The following is a 20,473-nucleotide window of genomic DNA, read 5'->3' as shown; positions in this document are numbered from 1 at the left end:
GACAGAGAGAGATAGGTCAAGATGCAGGAAAAACTAGTTAAACCATACCCGTCTTCTCGGTATGTGGAGTGAAACAACGGGAAAAAAACGGCGTTTGCTCACCGATAAAACAAATAAGCAACGAAAATTTGCTAACGGTGCCTATGTTGGGGCGTAGTTAATTCGCTCGGTGTGTTTTCTTTAACCTTCACCGATCTCACCCATCGAGATCATTTTCTGCGGAGATAATAACTCTACCAAGATCCGTTACAAACAAAAAAAAACGTTCACACACACACATATGGTTGTTTGAAAATTCAAAACAAAACAGAAACGGCACCAAAAAGAGCTTTTTTCTTAGTGTGTCTTTGTGGCGTTTTGCTTTTCGTTTCTTTACACACCTTGAGTGTGTTGATAACCATCAAGGTAAGAATACAGATAGGAGATCGTACAGTTCTAAAGCATATCCGCGTGTGTCCGTGATTGCTATTGATCGTAATAAATTACACTCTTGTTACGGTTGCACCACAGACGCACAGTACCGGATCGGGCCCACCTACAATCGTAAGCCTTTTTATCCCAACTTCTTATCTTCCCCGGGTATTACCATGCAGCTGTCAGGTAGCTCACGTGTAAGGAGCTAGCTTTTTTTCTTTTCCTTTTTGGAAGAAATATCTTTCCCTCAACAAGCACCCGTGGAAACACTCAGAAAAAATGCCTGAAATAGCGGCAACTCTATAACGCAACAGATCGTTCAACGCCACTACCACCGTGCCGGGCTATTCGCGATCCTCTTGACAGGTGTTTCAATGGCTGCGCAACAGTATGCCCCATTCTTGTGTGGCATATTTCGCCAACGAATGCTTTCCACCTGAACCGGGTAGCAGTGTAGTTGTGTAAAAAACAAAACAAAAAAAATCTCCCCAGCTGGGTTGGGTTCGAGTTGGCATTTCTCGAGCGCCCGCCCGCATCACAGAACTCGATCCGTAGATCATTTGACGTTTTCACAGCAAACGAAAGGAGCGCGCGAAAGGCACTGCGGAATCCCGTTCTCTGGGTGACGTTCGCGCTACCAGACCAGAGGTTCAACCTACCAAGCCCAAGTTTAGTGCACGTGGGAGATTTCCATCCCTTTTGCTCCTATTACTATTGCCACCCCTAAACATAGAACGTGATCGTGCTCTTCCACCAACCTCCCTTTTTGGGAGGTTTCACGATGCCACTCGGCGTCGACAGATCACGGTGAACTTTTGCAAACTGCAATTGGCAAAACGTTTTGGAATCAACTTTTCCAAAGGAGATTGCGTTCTCTCCAAATGCTGCCAGTGGTTGCTTGTTTTGTTGATCCGATCGCGGAAACGTCTTTTGCTTGTGTTTCGCTTTGTAATGTTTTATTCCCGTTCGTATTACGGTGCTCTCTGCTGGGAGAACAAGTGTTTTTTTTTTGGTGGGACGGGTTTCGAATGATCGCTCTGGTAAGAAAGAAATCGTAAAATTTGTTCAACGTTATGTCGATCACGAGCAGGTTTGCTTGGGTTTGGTTCGTAATGCATCCGAAAAGGTCAGCAGCGATCCTTATCGAACGATCACTTGATTGTGTTCTGCATTGGAAGGGTATCGATCATTCATTTCCTTGGCTCCTTTCATCATGCGTTAAACATTGATTGCAAAATTTGCCCTATTTTAATGTGTTCATCGAGAATGATGGGATTGTGTTGTATTAAAATCGATCGCTGCACTCATTTATAGATCAATCATGTAAACATTTATATTTTTTAAAACATTTTTTTATCAAGATAGTATTTAGCTACCTCTGGGAAACGTTCTCCAGTTCCTTGTACAAAATTCTATCCTATTTGATAATATCAACTCATAATAGAAAATTTTATGCTTGTCCCACCAAATCGAAATTTGCTTTGCGATGAAGGTTTCGTTTATATTTAAATCTTTCTTGTCGAACTCAGTAGCTCTAATAACGAATAATACCCAAAATAAAGTCAAACAAATTAAGATACTGATTTTGGTTTTATCGACTATCCTTTAAAAACTATCACTCCATCTTACATACCGTATTGATTTTCTCCATTATAACGTTGAAATTATTTTTGCTGCACATGACGAATCCGTTTGGTTTTGGGGTGACTTGGGTAACGAAAAATTTCCTTTTTTCTCCCAACTGATAGAAGCCGCCACACGCCTTCCACCGTATTTATGTGTAATGTTGCACTTTGGCGATTCGCGATCACGCGACTCAATTACAAATTTGTCGCAATTAAACTAGGTTTCAACTCACTAATCACCAATTTAAATGCTACCGTCACTTGCACAATGGTTCACTTGTCTCCGCTACACACTGGAAGGTGCGGTAAAATTAGATTCAAGAAAAAAAGAGGAAAATAATAAAAAAAAACTTAACATAAAACATCAAAGACTTTTCTACGTTCAAAAAACGCTCTGATACGGTTCCGGTTGGTAGGGAAGAAATTGACGAAGATAGTGCGATACAAAACGAATCACGACATAACCACACCGCACAGCTTCCGGTTAGAAATTGGCAAACCAGGCAATGTTACGCACTATCGGTACTAAAGCTATGCTGCAGTTTACCTCCGTTTTCTGTATGCTGCTTTTGTTTTCAATTTTATTGAACCGTATCTAGTTTGGTGCGGGTTTTGTTTTTTTGATTTCCCAAAAAATGCATAACGTCACTTCGTTACATGAGAGAATAGCGTTTTTTGGGAGTTGTATTTTTTTTGTAAGGGCACCTAAACAATGTATCGATCATCTCGAGCAGACACAATAGGGTGTGGAACCATTACCACAAGCAACGGCAACCCCGAAAGTCAAAGTTGTCGAGCCTCTTTCCGTTACTTAACAGCCCCCAGCAGAAAGCAAAGGAACGCTTGACAGTTGCCAGATGATGACGATCAACATGACGACGGCGACAACCGAAGCAAGTCTATCGATTATCGATAACAACCCTCACAACATAGGGTTTGAAAAAGCAACAAAAACATAACACAACAACAGCAAGTTTAACAAAAAAAAAATCCTTTTCTTTAAATCGCTACTCAAATCGGTGTGTGGCCGGCTGCTGGCGCGTCCGCGTGTTTTATTGAGATTTAGTTTTCTTCCATTCCATTCGATCGGTTCTTCCCGCCGCCGAAAAGCATACACTTTCGTATGATGGCGCTTTTGCTTATTAGGGGATACGACCAGAGCAGCGATCGAAACTGGCCAGACGGTTGAATATTCCGGTTTTCGGTGTTCCTCCCGTTTTTCGAGCTGCCCCTTGGTGAGGATTAGCTCCGGTTTGGACTTTTACTTTCGTTCCGATCCGGAGTTGTAATACGATTTGTATGTAGATGCAAGAGCTCGAGTTTTCGTCTTCGTGTTTCGATCACATACACGGAAAAATATGGCACCAACATCAAATCAGCTGCGCGGACGGTTGTGCTGCGCAGGTTAAACTTTCTTTCTCGTGTTTGAAGAGGTCTCAAATTTCAGCAATACACTTGCGTCGATGATGGCGGGTTCGCAAAGGGGGTTGTACGGGGTTTGTTTTAAATTTTTCGGTAGACACTGATGAAGGTAATACTTCCCCTTCATCGATCGATCGATCGCATGAATATGAATTTGCAAATGCATGTAAATTTTAAACACCAGTCACTGTTGCTGGCGTTACAAATCGACGCCAACCAGCTGATAACATTTAGCTTTTAAAAAAACAGTTTCATAAGCTCACCATTTAAATATGATTTTTATTTTCACTTCTTCAACTCTTTTCTAGTATATTTTTATTCTCTTGCTCTCACTTTGGTTCACATTATACTATTCTAGAACTTTATTTGCAATCACCGTTATTTCTCCTCTTCAACATTTTCGACATCCTTTCCGAAATCAAACACAGAATCACTTTCCTACTTTGCCCATCGGTGGCACGCGTTGTCTTTTCACACGATGCACTTAGAGTGTGACACTATGATGCGCAAACAAATCAACCGAAAAGCTCGCAATGCTGCTGCGAGCTGTTGCGCTTTTGTGATGCGAACCGCGCAACGGAAAACAACCGAATGTTGCGCACGAAGCGGAGTTGCGTGTGCGCTAGGTTAAAACCGCGCGCAAAACCGCTCGTCAACCGCTCTGGGAATTGTGGTGGGCAGGTGAACTTCTCTTACGAAACTGAGCACTCACTCTCTTTATGTTGCTCACGCGGTAAACAAAACCGTGATCTCGCAGCATGTACCGCGCGTGGAACTCACGCAGTGGAACTTTAACACTGTTTGTAGCATATTTGTATAGAAGAAGGATGGGTAAATAATAATTCGCGATTTATAATCTTTGAGAAAATAAAAAAAATGTTTTTACACAAAATATTTCATAAAAAACATAAGAATAAAAAAGTATATAAAAAAAGGTTTAAAAAAAACATAAGAATAAAAAAATAGATAGACAATAGAAGTAAAAATGTGAGAAGTTAAACTAGCAATCTTTCTGATGCGCAAAATTTACTCAATAAAAGAAAATAAAAAATTTAATAATAGAAGAATAGAAGTTATGTGTATAATTAAAAAAATAAATTACAAATTTGTCGTAGTGATATTTTGTTTGTTTAAAGCTTTTATAAATTTCACCTTTGGAATATTTTGCGTTGATTATTGCTGTGAAAGTTTTTGTACATTATAAAACAATAAAATTTTATGTTTGATATTATAGATATTTTTTTGATAATTTATTGCAAAATTCAATGTACAATATATTCAGATACGCGACCTAATCATGGCTAATGAAAATAAAAAAAAAACATTCATAAACATCCCACAATCATCGAATGATTCGCAATTTCATCGAAGCATTAAGTAACCTTTTTAACAACTTCGTGTGCATTCGATTTTATCGTTGTTCATTGCATCATGCAAATCTTTCATCTGCTTCTACATACAAACATTTTGTCACCTGTGCGGCGTGCGTAACCCCCGTTGCCTCGAACTGACGCAATTTACTCAGAACTGATTTGACTATCAAATGAAATTAACCAGGAATGAACCATACCTCCACGGTTGCTAATTGGTTTGCTTTCTTCTGCTGTCTTAGCGTTTGATCTTGCCTGCGCAAAAAGCGGCGACCGTGCGAAACCATAATCTTACGGTAGTTCGACTACGGTCCTGGTGTCTTTTTTGATTTCGAAATACGATTCTGATTGCCATCCAGGCTCAATTGACTTTGTGCGGGGAAAATGGAAAGTTTTTTTTCTACCTCGCTGCATAACGCCGGGAACGGTTGGGTTGAAAGGTAGCGAACCGAAGAAAGCAACCGGTCTGTAAGATGTCTGATAAGCATCGGTCGGAAGAAGGTAGCACATACATAGCAATCTGGTAAAATCTGGTGACACATACTCGTTAACGCCTGGTACTTGATCGTTTTGATTGGTGTTTGAGTGCGACAGGATTTTTTTTTAAATCCTTCGCATTAACGGATTCGATCGGCGAAGGTAAAGCCTTTACACCGGTCGTGACACGATCACAACAATGCATCAACACAGGGCTGATTGCATCAAACGCGTCATCACTTTGCGAGAATGAATTATTATTGGCTGGTTGATTCGTAGAGAAGAAAGGTGTGTAAAACGTGACGAGTAATTATTTTTACCACAGGAATGTATGAATTGCGTTGAAGCTCAGGAAAATCTTCTAACTAACATTAATAATTTTTGAGGACACGTTTTTGATTCAAAACAATGTAAGCTAATTGTTAAAATAAGAAAACAACATCACAACAATAGATCACTGACAGGGTGAAAAACCCAAATCCCAAAAACGAGGATCTATTTGCTTCAATCTGTGATGGCCGATATGCTTAGCGAAGTGAATTTATCGTCATTCAAATCTTCCGCTTCGATACAAACATTTTTCCAACAAACAAACGACAATTTAAAATTGTGTCACCGTCCATTTGGATGAACCTAATCGTGCATCGTACAGGGTCGACTACATTTTGTTAATCAGATTTCACAAAACAGACGCCCTTATTGTGAGAGTGGGTACGATTTGTGCAGCACCGGGCCTAACGTTGGCGATTACACATGAAAAGGGCACAAACCCCTTTTCTCGATCGTACGGTAGATCGTGACGAGGTACGTACATTCCAAAGTAAAAAGGCTTCTTCGAGTGGACAACATCTGATAAATATTCTCAAAAAAAGGGACAAACAATTGCAAAATGTGTACACATGTTTGTCGTACCGTGGCAGAACGATGACAGATGAAGGAAGGAAAGCGTGTAATTTATGACAGCATTTTTTGTGGAATTCATTTTGGATATAAGGAAAAAATATTTTAGATATTGAGTTTATCAATTTAACAACTTTTCAAATGTAAGAAAATTAAAAATATTCTTATTTATTTGTTCACAGTTTGCTGTAAGCACTCTTTAGCTAATTGGTCGATCTGCTCGAACAAATAACACATTCCGCATGAGATGTGCAGCAATAAAATGAATTGCATCGTGCAGAGAAAACCGTCACGAAAACTCATCAAATGGGAAAGAAAATACGGTTATGTTAGATTTTATAGCATTGAAGATGCCTTTCCGATAGGAGCGCGGAAAATGGGAACCAAGATGTTACGGCAATCGTTGGTGGTCGAACGTTTTGTGTAACGCTTCGGAATGTCTAGCACCGAACTAGCGTCAGAAGTTTCACCACCATTTGGTGGAATCTAAATGGTTAAACATACCAACCACACAATGCATACAAGGGCAAATGGTCACGAAGGAAAATTCACCTCTTAATGTTACTGTGTTGTTTTTTATGTTTTACTGTTTTCACTGTCTCCAGTGTGCGCTCGGTCAAGGGAACCCAGGGAACGCTCAAACAAATGCACTTCATGGCAAATCCAAATAATCACCTGTGCACTTACGATGCATAACTGTCCGGTCCGGTTGTACCATAAAAAGTTTTGGGCGGTAGGTGGCAAAAACCGCAGCTTCCCAAGCCATTTGTTGGGATCGCAACCGGGAACGTATCCCGGGGGTTGGTGAATCGGCCGTGACGAAACGTCAGGTTTGGTTGTTGGTTATTGTACTTTTTTTTTTTGGTATGTGTGATTTCTGGACAACGGGTCTCCGGGACACACTTGTGGAAACTTTCTCCTTGGTGCGGTGGTGTATTTTGTTTCCTTCATCTTTATTCTTTGTTTTCCCTTTTTTTATTTCCACTGCCAAGTGCATCGATGACAGGCTAAGGGAGTCTGTGCACTACAGGGCCGTACGAAAAAGTATGTGTACGGAGTTTAATTTACACTTTGATTTGTTATTGATGTGTTGCAAGTGTTGTAATTTTTAAAAATAGTATATTTAAATAATTTTAGGGGCGGCCCGATGGTGCATGTGATAAACGGCGCCAGTCCACACGGCCGGACCGGGTTCAAAATCCCACCCGGACCGTCCCCCCGTAGCAAGGACTGACTATCCGGCTGCGTGGTAAAAATAACTGTAGTAAGAAAGAAATGGCCGGCGTGACCTTTTTTTTTTTTTTTGTTAACGGGGAGGGAACCTTCAAAAGGTACCCACCTCGAAGGGCGGCTTGCGTGGCCGGCGTGACCTGTAAGGTCGTTAAAGCGAAGAAGAGAAATAATTTTATCATAGTTTAATTATAAAGTTGAATGTAATAAAAAGTTTAGTTTTACAAACAAAATGAAGTATAAACGTATATACAGTAATTTTTAACAATAAAATTATGTTGAAAAAATTAAATTATATGTTTTTGTTTTTGGAGATTAATTAAGATTATTTTATTAAGATAGGTTTAATTTACCCACCTTTTTAAAACGAGTTTTTTTAAATACGATAAAAGTATTTAATACCAAAATTTTGTTGCATTTCTTTAAGATATTGCTCTGCTCATAAAGCAATTATTTGAAATAACAACAGAACGAATGTTTCGAGAAGATTTTTTTTAAATCCATTCTAGCTATTTAGTTTATGTTTCTAGAATCTAGTAGTATATTTAGATAATTTTAGCATACTTCAATTATAAATTTAAATGTTGTAGACAAGTTTTAGAAACAAAATAAAGTATAAAATAAATACATAATTAAAAATTCGTTAAACACAAGCACGTATCCATCACTGTAAGGAATGCAGTCACTTGCCAAATCGAACGAAAGTTAACATCATGCTTCACCAACTCCCTTCTACTCCGAACTCGCGATCCTCTCTGCTTTCGTTTCGATGAAGCACAAAACAGTATCCCAACAACAAAAAAAGGACACAATCCCACTGCACGGATATAAATCCTTCACCCTGTCGCTTAATTTCTACAGATCACGACATCGAATGTCGTCCCGTTGGACCGTGGGTCAATATTCTTTTTGCTTGTTTTGTTTTCAACTTTTCCCACCCGCCTCACACTGTCTGTGCAGCTGGCCGGTCCGTCAGACGGATAGAGCGTCGTCATCGTACCACACCACACGCCGGGACACCGATCCCGAAGAGGACGACTTTCGCTTTCGACTACTACTGCTGGGTCAGACAGACGGGGCGGGGAGGTCCCGATCGGTTTTGCTCACTTGCTGTTGCTGAAACTCCAAATCAATTCTTCCGAACCGTTATCTCACCGCATTTCGATGCGATTTTCTCCTTCCCTTTTTGCTGTCTGGAAGCAAGAAATGATTTTGTTTTGTTTTCCTCCTTCACCGCCTTCTCCATCTTCTCCTCCTCCTGCTTACTACATCTTTTCTGGTTTTACAATTCTTCGTTTCATTCACATTCAAACATGCGTGGGCAAATTCCTGAGTTCAAACCATTCGCAGTCTCCATCCATGCCAAGCCAAGGCGCCCGCCCTAATGTCACCATCCATCGCAAGAAGCCAATTTGGACGATCGTTTAGGAGATCTCCACTTCCAAACCCCCCTCAGTGTGTCCAGTAAAAGGGGTGTGCTTGCGCATTAGATACGGTGTGCGCACACACACCGATCGTAAATATTTTGATAAATGGATGTCATTGGAGCCGGCCCGAAACATTTCCTTCTCTTGCTATGCGATCGATGCAAAAAAAAAAAAAATCCCAAGATCTCGTGGATGAGATTGCAGATTTGTTGGACCACGGGTTTCGTTGGGATCCAGTTTAGTAGATCCTGTCCTTCTTACTCGCGTGCGTCCGAAATCAGGAGCACCTCGCTGTTCCAACAGGCGTCCGCCTGTAGGGTGGTGCCCATACTCCCCCCGCTCGGTAAGTACACTTTGGATGGAATTTATATCTACGAGTTGCGATGTTGCGTTGATCTCCGGGCGCGTATGGTGCGCGCACGAGGTGCGAAACGTCCGAGCATGTGTCCAGGCTACTTTCTCTCATTTGCGAGATTACGTAAAGATGACGTTTGGCAGTTCGCAAAACGAATGTCTGGAAATGTTGCCTGGCTGTGTACGTCTGTTTAATTGAGTCCGGTTCGCGCAAGTGCCTGATACGAAAGGCTCCAAAATCGGGAACGCGAACCCCAATGAAGGCGTAGGGCGGCGTATGAGCACCCTATTTGCTGCCTGAGACCTTTTCATTTTTTGCAATGACAGGAAATGTGCCTTTTTGAGCGTAACGGACGGATGTCTGTTCATTCTATGATAATTCAATCCCGTGTCCTTTTCGCTGAATGGCAATTGGAAAGCCCACGTAACTGACATGATATCGGAACGCGATCGATACTACTCTTAATAAAGGATCAATAGCGCTAGTGAAAATGCATTGAATGGGGCAGACTCGTTGATGGATGGCTTCAAGGTACAACGGAGTGGAATGTTATTTTTATGCATTATCTATTGATCCATGTGATATTGCTATTTTTGATACAATTAGGTATTAAGCCACAAATCATTTTAACAATTTCGTCTGATTTTAGTCTCAAAAAAAAATACTCCGAAAACGCTAACAAATAATTTCCATCCATTTTGATTTGACATTTTGTTTTGTCATTTATACGATCCTCTTAGGATGATGATGGAAAGGCTCAAAGGAACAGCAAAATCATATCACGTCCGTCTTTCCTTAATAACTTTTTTCCCACATTTCTTTCCCTCCACAATATCAAGCGTCACGATTTTTGGTGATGGGATTTTTATTATTATAATTTCCTTTTTCTCGATCGTAAATTCATTTCACCGAACTGGAAAGGATTTAAATAAGAGCAAAAGTTCATCTTTATTTCCTCTATATGGGCTTAACAAAAAGAAAAAAGGCAAATGAGATGTCGCTTTCTGCTGCGAAGCAAATAGACATCGAAAAATCATAAATAATCAAGCAAAAACTTTCCGTTTTTTTTGCCAAAAAGGTAGAGCGCGATCGCAGCAGGATGTTGGTGCGCAACCGAATCGAAAAGTTTTACGAGCCTCGGTTCCATTAGTGGGTCCCGGCTCGGGATCATCTGGATGATGATTTAACGTATATATCTGCTGGAAGGAATGAATATTTTTGCAACAAAGTTCGAAAGGTGAAAACACAAAGCACATTGCAATAAGATATGCTGCCTGGGAAGTGGGTGGCGAGAAGGGGTGAGACAAATGTTAAAACAATGTGACTTTCGTAGATCGATCCGTTTCCAGTTTTACCATGGTGAGGTGTGACTAAAAATATTGTAATATTGTTTACTTTCTATGCCGTGTTTTTGCTTCCGACGACATGCTTAAATTATGGGGTTTGTTAGGAATTGGATAGGACGAAACCTGATATCAATTATGTAATGTTTGTCTTACCTTGTAGATCGATGGTATCCAATCAATGGATTTCTTTGGACATTCGCTTCCAATACTTTGGAACTCTCTTTTTTTGGTCGTTCTTATTTATTTCACTGTGTTGTAGCTTTTAGTAACCATTATCTTCCACTGATGCAAATTTACGTTTTTACTACACTTTTTAACCATTGTTTCTTGGCTAGAAAACCTTGAGAAAAAATCACAAATATTTAAATTTTATTATTTGCACAAGTCTATCTATCATCTATCATCGCTAAGTCAAATGTACACAAACGGTAACTATATTTTCACCCGAAAGAAAACGCGCACTTTTCCGAAATTTCCCGCGAGCGAACACATACGTAACAAGCAAACATCAATCATCACAAGAACACATTTTTCACAAATCTCTTCTTCCTGTTGTTACACAATCAAGACTCTAAGCTAAATCCATGGCGACATAAGAGCAAGAAGCGTATGCATACACTGACGGTTGAAAAAACACTGGGGATCACAACTGATGCAATCTGTAACAGAAAAACATTGGAAAGAAAGTTAGTTATTGTCAAAGTATAAGAATAATTTAATTTAATAGCAAAATGATTTGCAAAGCTAGCATAAATAATTGGAATTTGCTCAGGTGGCACCTATAAGTAGCATAAACACGGAAGATGACTAACTGATCCACTTTTTTATTGAGTTACGAAACCTTTGACGGCCATGGTATGTCTTGACAGTTAGGATTTGAATTATTCAATCAAATATGTTATTTAATTGTTTAAAATTAAATTGTTTAAAATTTTTTTTAAATGTTAAAAATGGTTGATTCCGACTAGTTCACCAATACAGTATATTTTCTAGTTTATATATTACGCGTAGAATTTAATTCTGGATCATAGAATATATTCTCTGAAGGAAGTACTCTATCAAGAATTAATTTAACAAAAAAAGGAAAAACTGCGTCAATGTTCCATTCCGTCACATTAGTTGTCTTTTATTTGTGAGGGTGCTTTACCCTCGAACGATGACCCCGTTATGCTGCACAACCTTTAGCTGATGTGCACGAGAGAAAGAAAACAAAAGAGATCACACAAGAAAAGTGCAACCGTAACGTACCCCTCATTGCATTCATTGGGGTCTTCTGCAGGTGTTTTTTTGTGTTAGTATAACTCTTTTTTCTCTGCAAATCCAGTTCACCCATATATTGCGGTTGTTCTGTTTTTCTTTTGCTTCCCATAGCTGCACATCAACTTGATATTTCTCCCATTATCTGTTTTTTTAAACCCCCACATCCCACCTTTCTTCCCTTCTACTTCTATGCGATAATCCACCACCCAACCGGGTGAGAATGCATTGAATGCAACCCAATGTAACCCGCTATAGCACTGGTAGTGGAACGTGACATTTTGGAATTATGCTCGCGACGAGCGTGCACTTTTGATTTCCCGTTCTATATTTTGTTGAGGTTTTTTTTGCATTTAAAAAAAAAGCAAGAAATAGAAGACAAGGGTGTGGGTTTGAACAAAAAAAGAGAGATCTAGGAGGAGGAGTAGTAGTAATATGATAAACCTGATTCTTTACACTAAAAAACCATAAACATGAGCTCTGCTAACCACAGCGAAGCTGCTAACTAACTCAGTGATGGAAGACAAAGCATATTCTTAAGACAATCGACTCTAACGGGAACACGTTGAAATGGTTCGCTCTGTTCAATAAACGTACGCACGTTCTGAGGTTTATGTCATTGCAGTGTTATTTTTCCATGTTTCGTTTCCGATTCATGTACCTCATCTGTCATCCCGGCTCTATTACGCTAGGGGTGGGTTGAAGTCACCGATGGTATCATTCCATATTTTGATGCTTCTTCGCTACCATATTTAGCCTTAGCGAAGGCGAAGAACACTATGCTAATGAATTGCTGCGCACAAAAGAAAGATGATGCGAAATTGGAGACATGGCATGGCTTCTGTTCGGTAGATCTCATGTAACAGACTGACTAACAGTGAAATCCTTGCTAAAAATAGAAACTCCAACTCCACGAGAAAAAGCAAGAATGAATGAAACGATGAATATTGTCCCGTTTGCTGGATAACCATCATACTTATTAATGGAGAGCAGCATTGAAAACGTTACTTCACGTAAAGCAATTGTCTGTGCAGTAGATCATTATTTACGTACACAATCGGTGACAAGGGTACAAGATACTGAAATCATGTTCTATTAAAATTTATAACGTATCTGGGGCAAGGAATTAAAACAAGCTTCTTGTGCATCAGCTTGTTGGCTGAGTAACTCTTGCCAGTTTAAGCCTGTGTGCCAATGACTATGTATTAAGTATTTTACTCAGAAATGCCTAGTTAGCTCTGTACATATCCAGAATTTGTTCAAACAGGATTTAAAACATTAATCGGCCAATAAAAAAGCGTCTTCAATATAGACATAAAACATCTTCAAATACCGAGAACAAGTTTTAAAGAATAATATCACCGTATTTCGATTTTTGCTTGAGAATCTTGTTTTTTTGAAGGTAGAGGAAAGGGTAAATGAGTAGATAAAAATAGTCTAATGAGGATTATTTTATGTTGTGGTCTTGGATATTTAAAGGATATTCAAAGAAATCGGAGGAACGCTGTGAAGATCACTGCAACATTATTCCATTAATGTTTGCACGAGAATTTCTTCAGGGAAATTGCATTCTACTGTCTTGTAAAATAGTTCTCCATATTGATAAAGAAATAATTGAAGAATTAGAGTCAAACCTCAAAGTTTTACCTTACGAAAAAGGAACATCTTTGTAAGAAATATATGATACATCATTATTTCCAACTACTTCAATAAAGCCCATGATTAATATAACAAACTAACGTGACAAAAATATTTTTTATCTATTTCAAAACGTATGTAAAAGTGGAAAGCATTTCTGTTTGCATTTCACGACATCTCCCAATATGCATCGATCGGCGCGCGTTCGCAACATAAATCATGATCAGCTAATCGGCGTCCGAAACCCGCGCACCGAATGCTCTCTCCCACCATCTGCATCTCGCCGTTGACGTGTTTTACGGGCAATTAATCGGGTGGCTTGATTTATGGGCAGGGTGTGGTTTCGATCGTGGACGACCCTGGCACTGGGCCACCGTGTCACTAACCTCACTTATTGGTGTGTTCAATCGTAATAAAATAATAAAAAACCGTCCAGCAATGCCAGACGAAACGCAAATGAAAAAAGGAAAACATGCAAACTATGTCACTTGACATTTACTGCAACGAAAAACTCCTTCATAAAACAATGCCGGACAAATCGCGATGGATCGTTGTGGTATGAAGGGGAGGGGAAAGGGGATTGGAATGGATGTAAATTACGGTCCGGATTGGAAACCGTACCGTTCCCGGAACAGCTAAACGTCAACGCTTTACTGAAATCGGTAACGGTTTAGTCTAGGGCGGGGAGTTGACTGGCTCAACATAGCGACGGGGTGAATATTAATGGAGCCGAAGCGAAAGTGCATGGCGGCTGCCATGCCGCCGGCGATGACGTTCCGCGGTCGGTCGGAAGCTAGCGATCGGTTCGATTTTGATTTATTCCACCGTACCATCACCTTACCGTATGCTTCTTTGTGACCGTGAATGTCATACAAATTAGCTGCCCACAAAACAAACCGCCAGTGAAAGATGCTATTGGGGGTGAAAATCAATAAACACGGAAAGAAAACACTATTTGTTTGTTTGGCTACAGCGTTGCCGTTTGTCTGCTTATTGCTGGTGCAAGCATTTTTTTGTTGTTGTGTGTGCTACAAGTGTCATCTTAATGCGGTCGGTAAAAGAAATGTTTCAAGGAAGCACTAAAAATCCACGCGCTCAAAATCGATTCGAGCAACGAGCGCGAGTGTTTATGTGAAATTTGGCTTTCCATGCCACCGATACAGCTACTTCACGGCCACGGACACTGTGCGATCGAACGATACCCATTTCCATCCGCTTACCCCTTAGGTTTTTGGTGTGTTCATTTACTTAAAACCGTCACACGTACATCACTTTCGGGGACAAACGCATTCGGTGATCGAATCGAAAGTGTTTAGATTGGTTTGGTGGTGAGTTTTTTTTTCGGTGGTTGTTGGAAAAATGGCCACACCGACTGGAATCGGCTATTCGGAAATGGAACGGATGTGTAAAAACAAAAAAAAAAATATACCGAAAAATAAAACATTGACACTAAATTCAAACACGCGGGCGATTGTTTCGGTGGTAATGAAATGGAACAATGTTTGCGTTGTCTGGCGTTGAATGACAACCATGAGGTAGATGCGATCGTACGGTGAAGGTTTTGGTTGGAACGTGTCAGCTTACAAGCGAACACAAATTTGTATTTTATTGATGAAAATTAATCGTCCATATTGGTTTTGTTTTGTTCCAATTAATTTTTTTCTTCTTCTCTAACGAAACATAAAAATACTGAAATTTTTGAATGGCTGCTTAAATATTATAATTTTTTTTTGATAAACTATTGTTAAACAATGTGTTTGTTTAACATTGTTTAATATTCCATGATCTTCTGTAAGTGTAAAAATATTAACATCCTTTAAATTCCTCTTATAAGAGATTCGCTAAAAATATTTCAATTACCATCGTCTGCATTAACCATCGATCATAATCTATTTATTCCCATTTAACCAACGCAACGTCATATTGCATCTTTTGACAAAACGATTCACATCTTCTCCTGCTCGTTTCGATGCATTACCCCAACGCCCGCGGTCTGTATGGGTTATTTAAAGCTAAATTTATTAAAATAACCTCGAAGAATGACCCTAGAAGGTGGGTTTTACGTTGATTGTAAGCACGTGTCAACGCAAAAGTGAATGGACCACGGGCGTACGATGTTAACTACCCAGGTCATAGGGAATAAATATGCAAATGCAGCGAGAAGATCGCTGCACCGTGTGTTACAGCGTGAAGTTACAAATACCCGTGCACACACCGGACTAGACGGGTGATATTGCGATTAGACACTGTGGCAAGTAGTACAAATTGAACCACGATCGTAGGTGGGATGACGAGTAGAAAAGCATAAGAGAGGAAAAAAAAACAATAGATCGTTGCGTAAGGTCCATCGCTTTTAACAGCATCCGCCTTTGCTGGTGGTTCCTTTTGGTGGAAGGGTTGGTAAGCGGTAAGTTATGGTTATGATCAAATCAGTTTTCAAAAAACTTCAAACTTTAATAAATATGTTCCTTTCCCAACCGTCCCGTCCAGCGTATCGTGGATCATCCGATTGAACCTGCTTTAAATTCAATTGGAACAACATACTCTTCCCTCTGTGTTGGGAAACGTGGTTTTTGATGGAGTTTGCCAGTTAGGATGATAAATTGTAAATTGTACCAATTGCGTCTTCCTTTCCGAATGTGGTACACTACAGCGTTATGCCCGGAATGGAGCATTATGAGCGAAAGAACCGATACGTTGTGGTTTTATTTTCCGTCAGACGTCTGATATTTGCAAGATCCCAAGAGCGCTGCAACAGCTCGACTACCGAGGCAACCGAAACGCTTCGTTGAACGCTAATCGATCCGTGACGGGATTCAAATTTGTAACGATTTTGTTTGTGTTTTCGCTTCCCTTTCTTCTGTCCAGTTGTGTCTTGTGCGGTGCATTAAGCGCCAGGCCCCAAGACCGTACACCCGGAGAGTTATTTGCCAATTGATTGGGTCCTCCTCCGGATTGACTACTCTCTCCACTGCAGGCGGCACAGAATTGACAGGAACGTTGCGTGTCCAACGCTTCGTATGACTCGATCATATTCTTGAGCCGACAGGAGAAGATCGGGGCAATAGCGAGCGAAACATGTCGCTGTGCAGACTCCGTATGCCGGAATGTCATACACGTTCTTGGTTCAATAAAATCGCTGCTAACAAAATCACAGTCAGCATGCATGGTGTAAGAGCGGTAGCACGAATTTCCTGCTCGAAGATCTGTCCACATCCCGCACGAAAGTGTGAGGATTAAGTTGCTCAGACAACCCGCAGCATGTCGTTAAGTGTCGTAGGCGTATCCATAAACTCGTACATTTTATGGCCATACATTGCCCTCGCCCTGTCACACGATGTTCCGGTTTCACGACCGGACATTGTTGCTTCTCCATCCTCAACATCACTTGTATACAACAACGAGCCCAAGTGTTTGCTAATGCTTAGTGTAATACCAAACCTCGCAATAAATATGAACAGCACGCTTGGAGTGGAATTCTAGTGGGATATCCAATTTTACGTTGATGAGAAAAAAATCTGCCCATCGTTCATTTCCTTTTATTAAAAATCCTGCTAAGGTTTGCAGTAAGGATGAGACATTTTATGAACCCATCCAACCGATTGCACAATTGAGAAAACAATAAGCATATCAGGTGAGTGTTTTGTACGATCAGTGGTAAACCAGCGCAACCCAAGTACCTTAAGTTTGTCCAGGAACAGGGTACCCCAATATTGGGGTGTTTTGCGACCACCCATCGGGAAGCTCGGGATGCTTCACTGAATGACGACATCCGTTTTATGAAGAGAGAGCAGCATGAATTTGCGTTTTATTTTCTATTTCTTTACGGATTGAACTTATTCCTTCCCAATGTTTGCCGCAAATGTCTGACTCTCCAGGTGGTCTAGATATTTTTTTTTTGCGGTCACGATTCCGTTTCCCAAGTACTTTCCTTAATCTTACGATAACACTTTGCGGGGCATGATTTAAGGTTTTGTAAGGTTGATTGTTGTTGCTTTAACCGTGTGATATACACACAATTTTTACTGTATTAATGTTTGCTTAATGCAAAAGTGTATGGAATGTTCGGTTTAACATCTTCATGCTACGTACAACGAATTGTGTAGAACAATAAAGAGCCGTTAGAACCAATAGAAGCAATGAAGCACGATCTAACAAGCACACATAAAAATACCTTCCTCAAAACATTTCACTTGCTTAACGTTTGTTTGTGACTTGCGAGAGTTATTTTTCACAGTCACTGATCCAACAAATCGAATTCTAAGACCTCCCCCTACAAGACTTCGGGGACGTCGTGTGATGCAACGTGCGATCTTGGTCGCCATGGTGCCAAGCCCCGTATGTCTGGCGGTGACAGTCCAAACTTGTCAACCGTACGATATGCAAGCAAGAAGAACCGTAGCTGCCCGCCGTTCGTATCGAATTTCTGCACAATAACAATTGGCCCATAAAAAAAACCTGAGACCTGAGCTTCTCCATTATTCGTGCCGTCTTGGCTGTGTTACTTAGGAAGCTTACCAAGTTTGCGTTCGTGTAGCGTTCAAGCATTTGCGCTTGATGGTAAATACAAGAATTTGACATTTCCAGATTTGGTCGGCATGCGCAATAGGGCATCGGATGAGTTGTTCTTCAAGCGGTACCGTTTATCTGGTGCTGTCATTTTTGTACAACCACCGTCAGAGGGATATCTTGTGGAGCTGTTCCAAGATGCAACTGCAGTGGAGACGCTTTTTTGTTTTTATTGAAGCACTACTATTAGTTACACCAGTTGTGAACATGAGTCAATCTGTAATCGATCGCACTGCGGTATAGCACTTGGGGAATTCTATGACTTGCCGTCTCCAATTTGCCCTATCCACGTTTGATTACTGTACCAGATTCTCACTCCTCCGAGACATAGTTAGGCGTTGGCTCAGAGTGCAATAGCTACACCACAGTTCTTTTCCGGCACCAGCGACGTCACGTGACGCGAACTGCACGTATATACCGCTACATCACTAACACTTGAGTGCAAAGAATAAGAATGCACAAGCACTAGACATTAGGTACTTCAACAAATTTCGTTAAATACCTCACTCAGATCAGAACACAACACAATTTGCATTTTTCGTAAATTTGAACATTCCCAATTCCTGGGATGGACGTTGGCAGATGAGACGATTTACACTTCCGGCACGACACCTTAAACAGTGCACGCGATAGCTTCTCCACTATGTCTGCCGATGTGCGATTTGTAGCACCATTTCGATGCCTTTGCGGAACATTACATCCCACTGGTTCGGCCAACGCGTTCTTGACAGCTTCCCAGTGCGTGTTCCACGAGGTTCCAGCTTCCGATATTTGAGGAAGCACACTTCACATGCAACAAGCCGATCGAAAGAACGAAAGAGAATGAGAGGATGCTGTGTAGCGCGTTTGGGGAGCTCTATCGGCGATTATTTTTGGAGCGATAAACAGCGAGAGATTCTACGGACATAAAGGGAGAAACAGAGAGTAAACGAAAGAGAGAGAGAGAGATTTAAACACATCTAGAATTTCATCCAAAAGCAAAGAGGTGGCAAAGGGCCAGCGAGACGTTGGGCACAAGATAATGTTTTTAAAACGCGTTTGCTGTAGATGTTCTTGATGTTGTCGCGGCAATACCGGCACAGTACGGAAACGCATCGTCTGTTACTCTGTTTCCTCCTACACGATCAGAGCGCGGCGAGACGAAAAAGGGAAAAATAAAAATATGACCATTATGTGAGGCACGGCTAAAACAATTTGTTAGCAGTCTGTACTGTAAAAACAATTTCCACGTTTAGTACTTCGGCGCTGTCGACCGATGGGTAGAGGAAAACGTTTAACAGGGGCGGTACTTCAAGTGTTTGACATGTAATGATTCATGTGACAGGATACCAGAAGTTTGTATAAAGTTTAAAAGAAGATCCTATATATCTTCATGTATAATTTAACCTGCAAACATTTGACACTGCGTGAGAGAAATTAATTACTTAATTTAGACATTGAAAATGTCTGATTTTGGATTGCAAAAATCAATTATACTGGGGAGATATATTTTTATTCTGAAGATATATTTATACTAGTTAAACAGATAACTCTTCTTATCTTTAACATATCAACACATCACATCTTGAAGTGAATAATGGAGGAAGGTCTTGCTGTTGCTATATTTAATATTTCATTCAATTTTAAATTTAGTTTTTTTTATCGACATTCAAATTTCTTGTTCCTCAGATATTCTTGGGATATAAATCATACTTTATTTCCATGAGGTTCATTCGACTAATAGTCTTCAAAGTTTCATTTCTCCCGCCTGCATTTAATTGTTACAAATTCCATAAAAAATTATCGTACAACTCAAATCTTAAAGATAGGGAAGAAGCTTCATTACCTTTCGTGTGTTGTCGTGCAGTAAATCAAAAAAACTATGCGACCCTCTCAAAACATCGTTCCATAGCACAGGCATGGCAATAAAACCGATGAACGATTTATCACTCACGTAGCAATTTCATTGGGTTGATCTTTGGCAGCATTAGAGAAACCATGGCGTGTAAACTGACAGGTGCCAAACAGTTCAGCACCAAACCAGTTACTCCGTACAAAATTTTCCACCAAATCGGAAAACTTTGTCGCCGAAAATTAAGAACACATGGCACACAAAACATGCGGGCGTGAATGTATTCTTTAATGTTGTTACCATTTTCCAAACCGAAGTCCCGATGTCAATCAGCTTTTTTGTGTTAGTCTCGGCTGCTAATGGAAGGAAAATGATTCTGGTGAAATATTCTAATAGGTTCGCCGGGCACAGGGTAAAGGCATTAGCGTTATGCTTTTCGGGTAAGCGGGTTTTTCTTTTTTCCCAGTGCTCTTGTTTAACCGCCCCTGCCACACTTCACAAACCGGTATGTCATCTTTTCGAGCAGCATTTTATGACGGTGTAGCATTCACACACGAGACGACCAACGACACTATTCACTCAAGTGGAGTGTCCCAGAGCTCGCCGGCAAGC

At 40.4% G+C, this 20,473-nt stretch overlaps 1 protein-coding gene across 3 annotated transcripts in view; it reads right to left on the bottom strand.

Moving 5' to 3' along the window:
* Nucleotides 1-4,304, bottom strand: part of LOC125762218 (disheveled-associated activator of morphogenesis 1) — a 53,664-nt gene extending 49,360 nt beyond the window's left edge. Inside the window, exons 1-2 of one of the 3 annotated variants that reach the window (XM_049424068.1) lie at nucleotides 3,725-4,304; nucleotides 2,048-2,332 (exon numbers count right to left, since the gene is read on the bottom strand). In XM_049424068.1, the coding sequence (XP_049280025.1) occupies nucleotides 2,048-2,095 (48 nt within the window). In that variant the 5' untranslated portion in view covers nucleotides 2,096-2,332; nucleotides 3,725-4,304. Of the gene's footprint in view, nucleotides 1-2,047; nucleotides 3,675-3,724 lie in introns of those variants that run through there. The other 2 variants (XM_049424069.1, XM_049424067.1) reach the window with 2 other exon arrangements.
* Between the last annotated feature and the right edge of the window lie 16,169 nt (nucleotides 4,305-20,473).

Source organism: Anopheles funestus, chromosome 2RL (assembly GCF_943734845.2).
Source record: "Anopheles funestus chromosome 2RL, idAnoFuneDA-416_04, whole genome shotgun sequence".
Lineage (NCBI taxonomy): Eukaryota > Metazoa > Arthropoda > Insecta > Diptera > Culicidae > Anopheles > Anopheles funestus.
The sequence above is the reverse complement of the archived record's forward strand: the minus strand, read 5'-3'. Positions and strand labels throughout refer to the sequence as shown.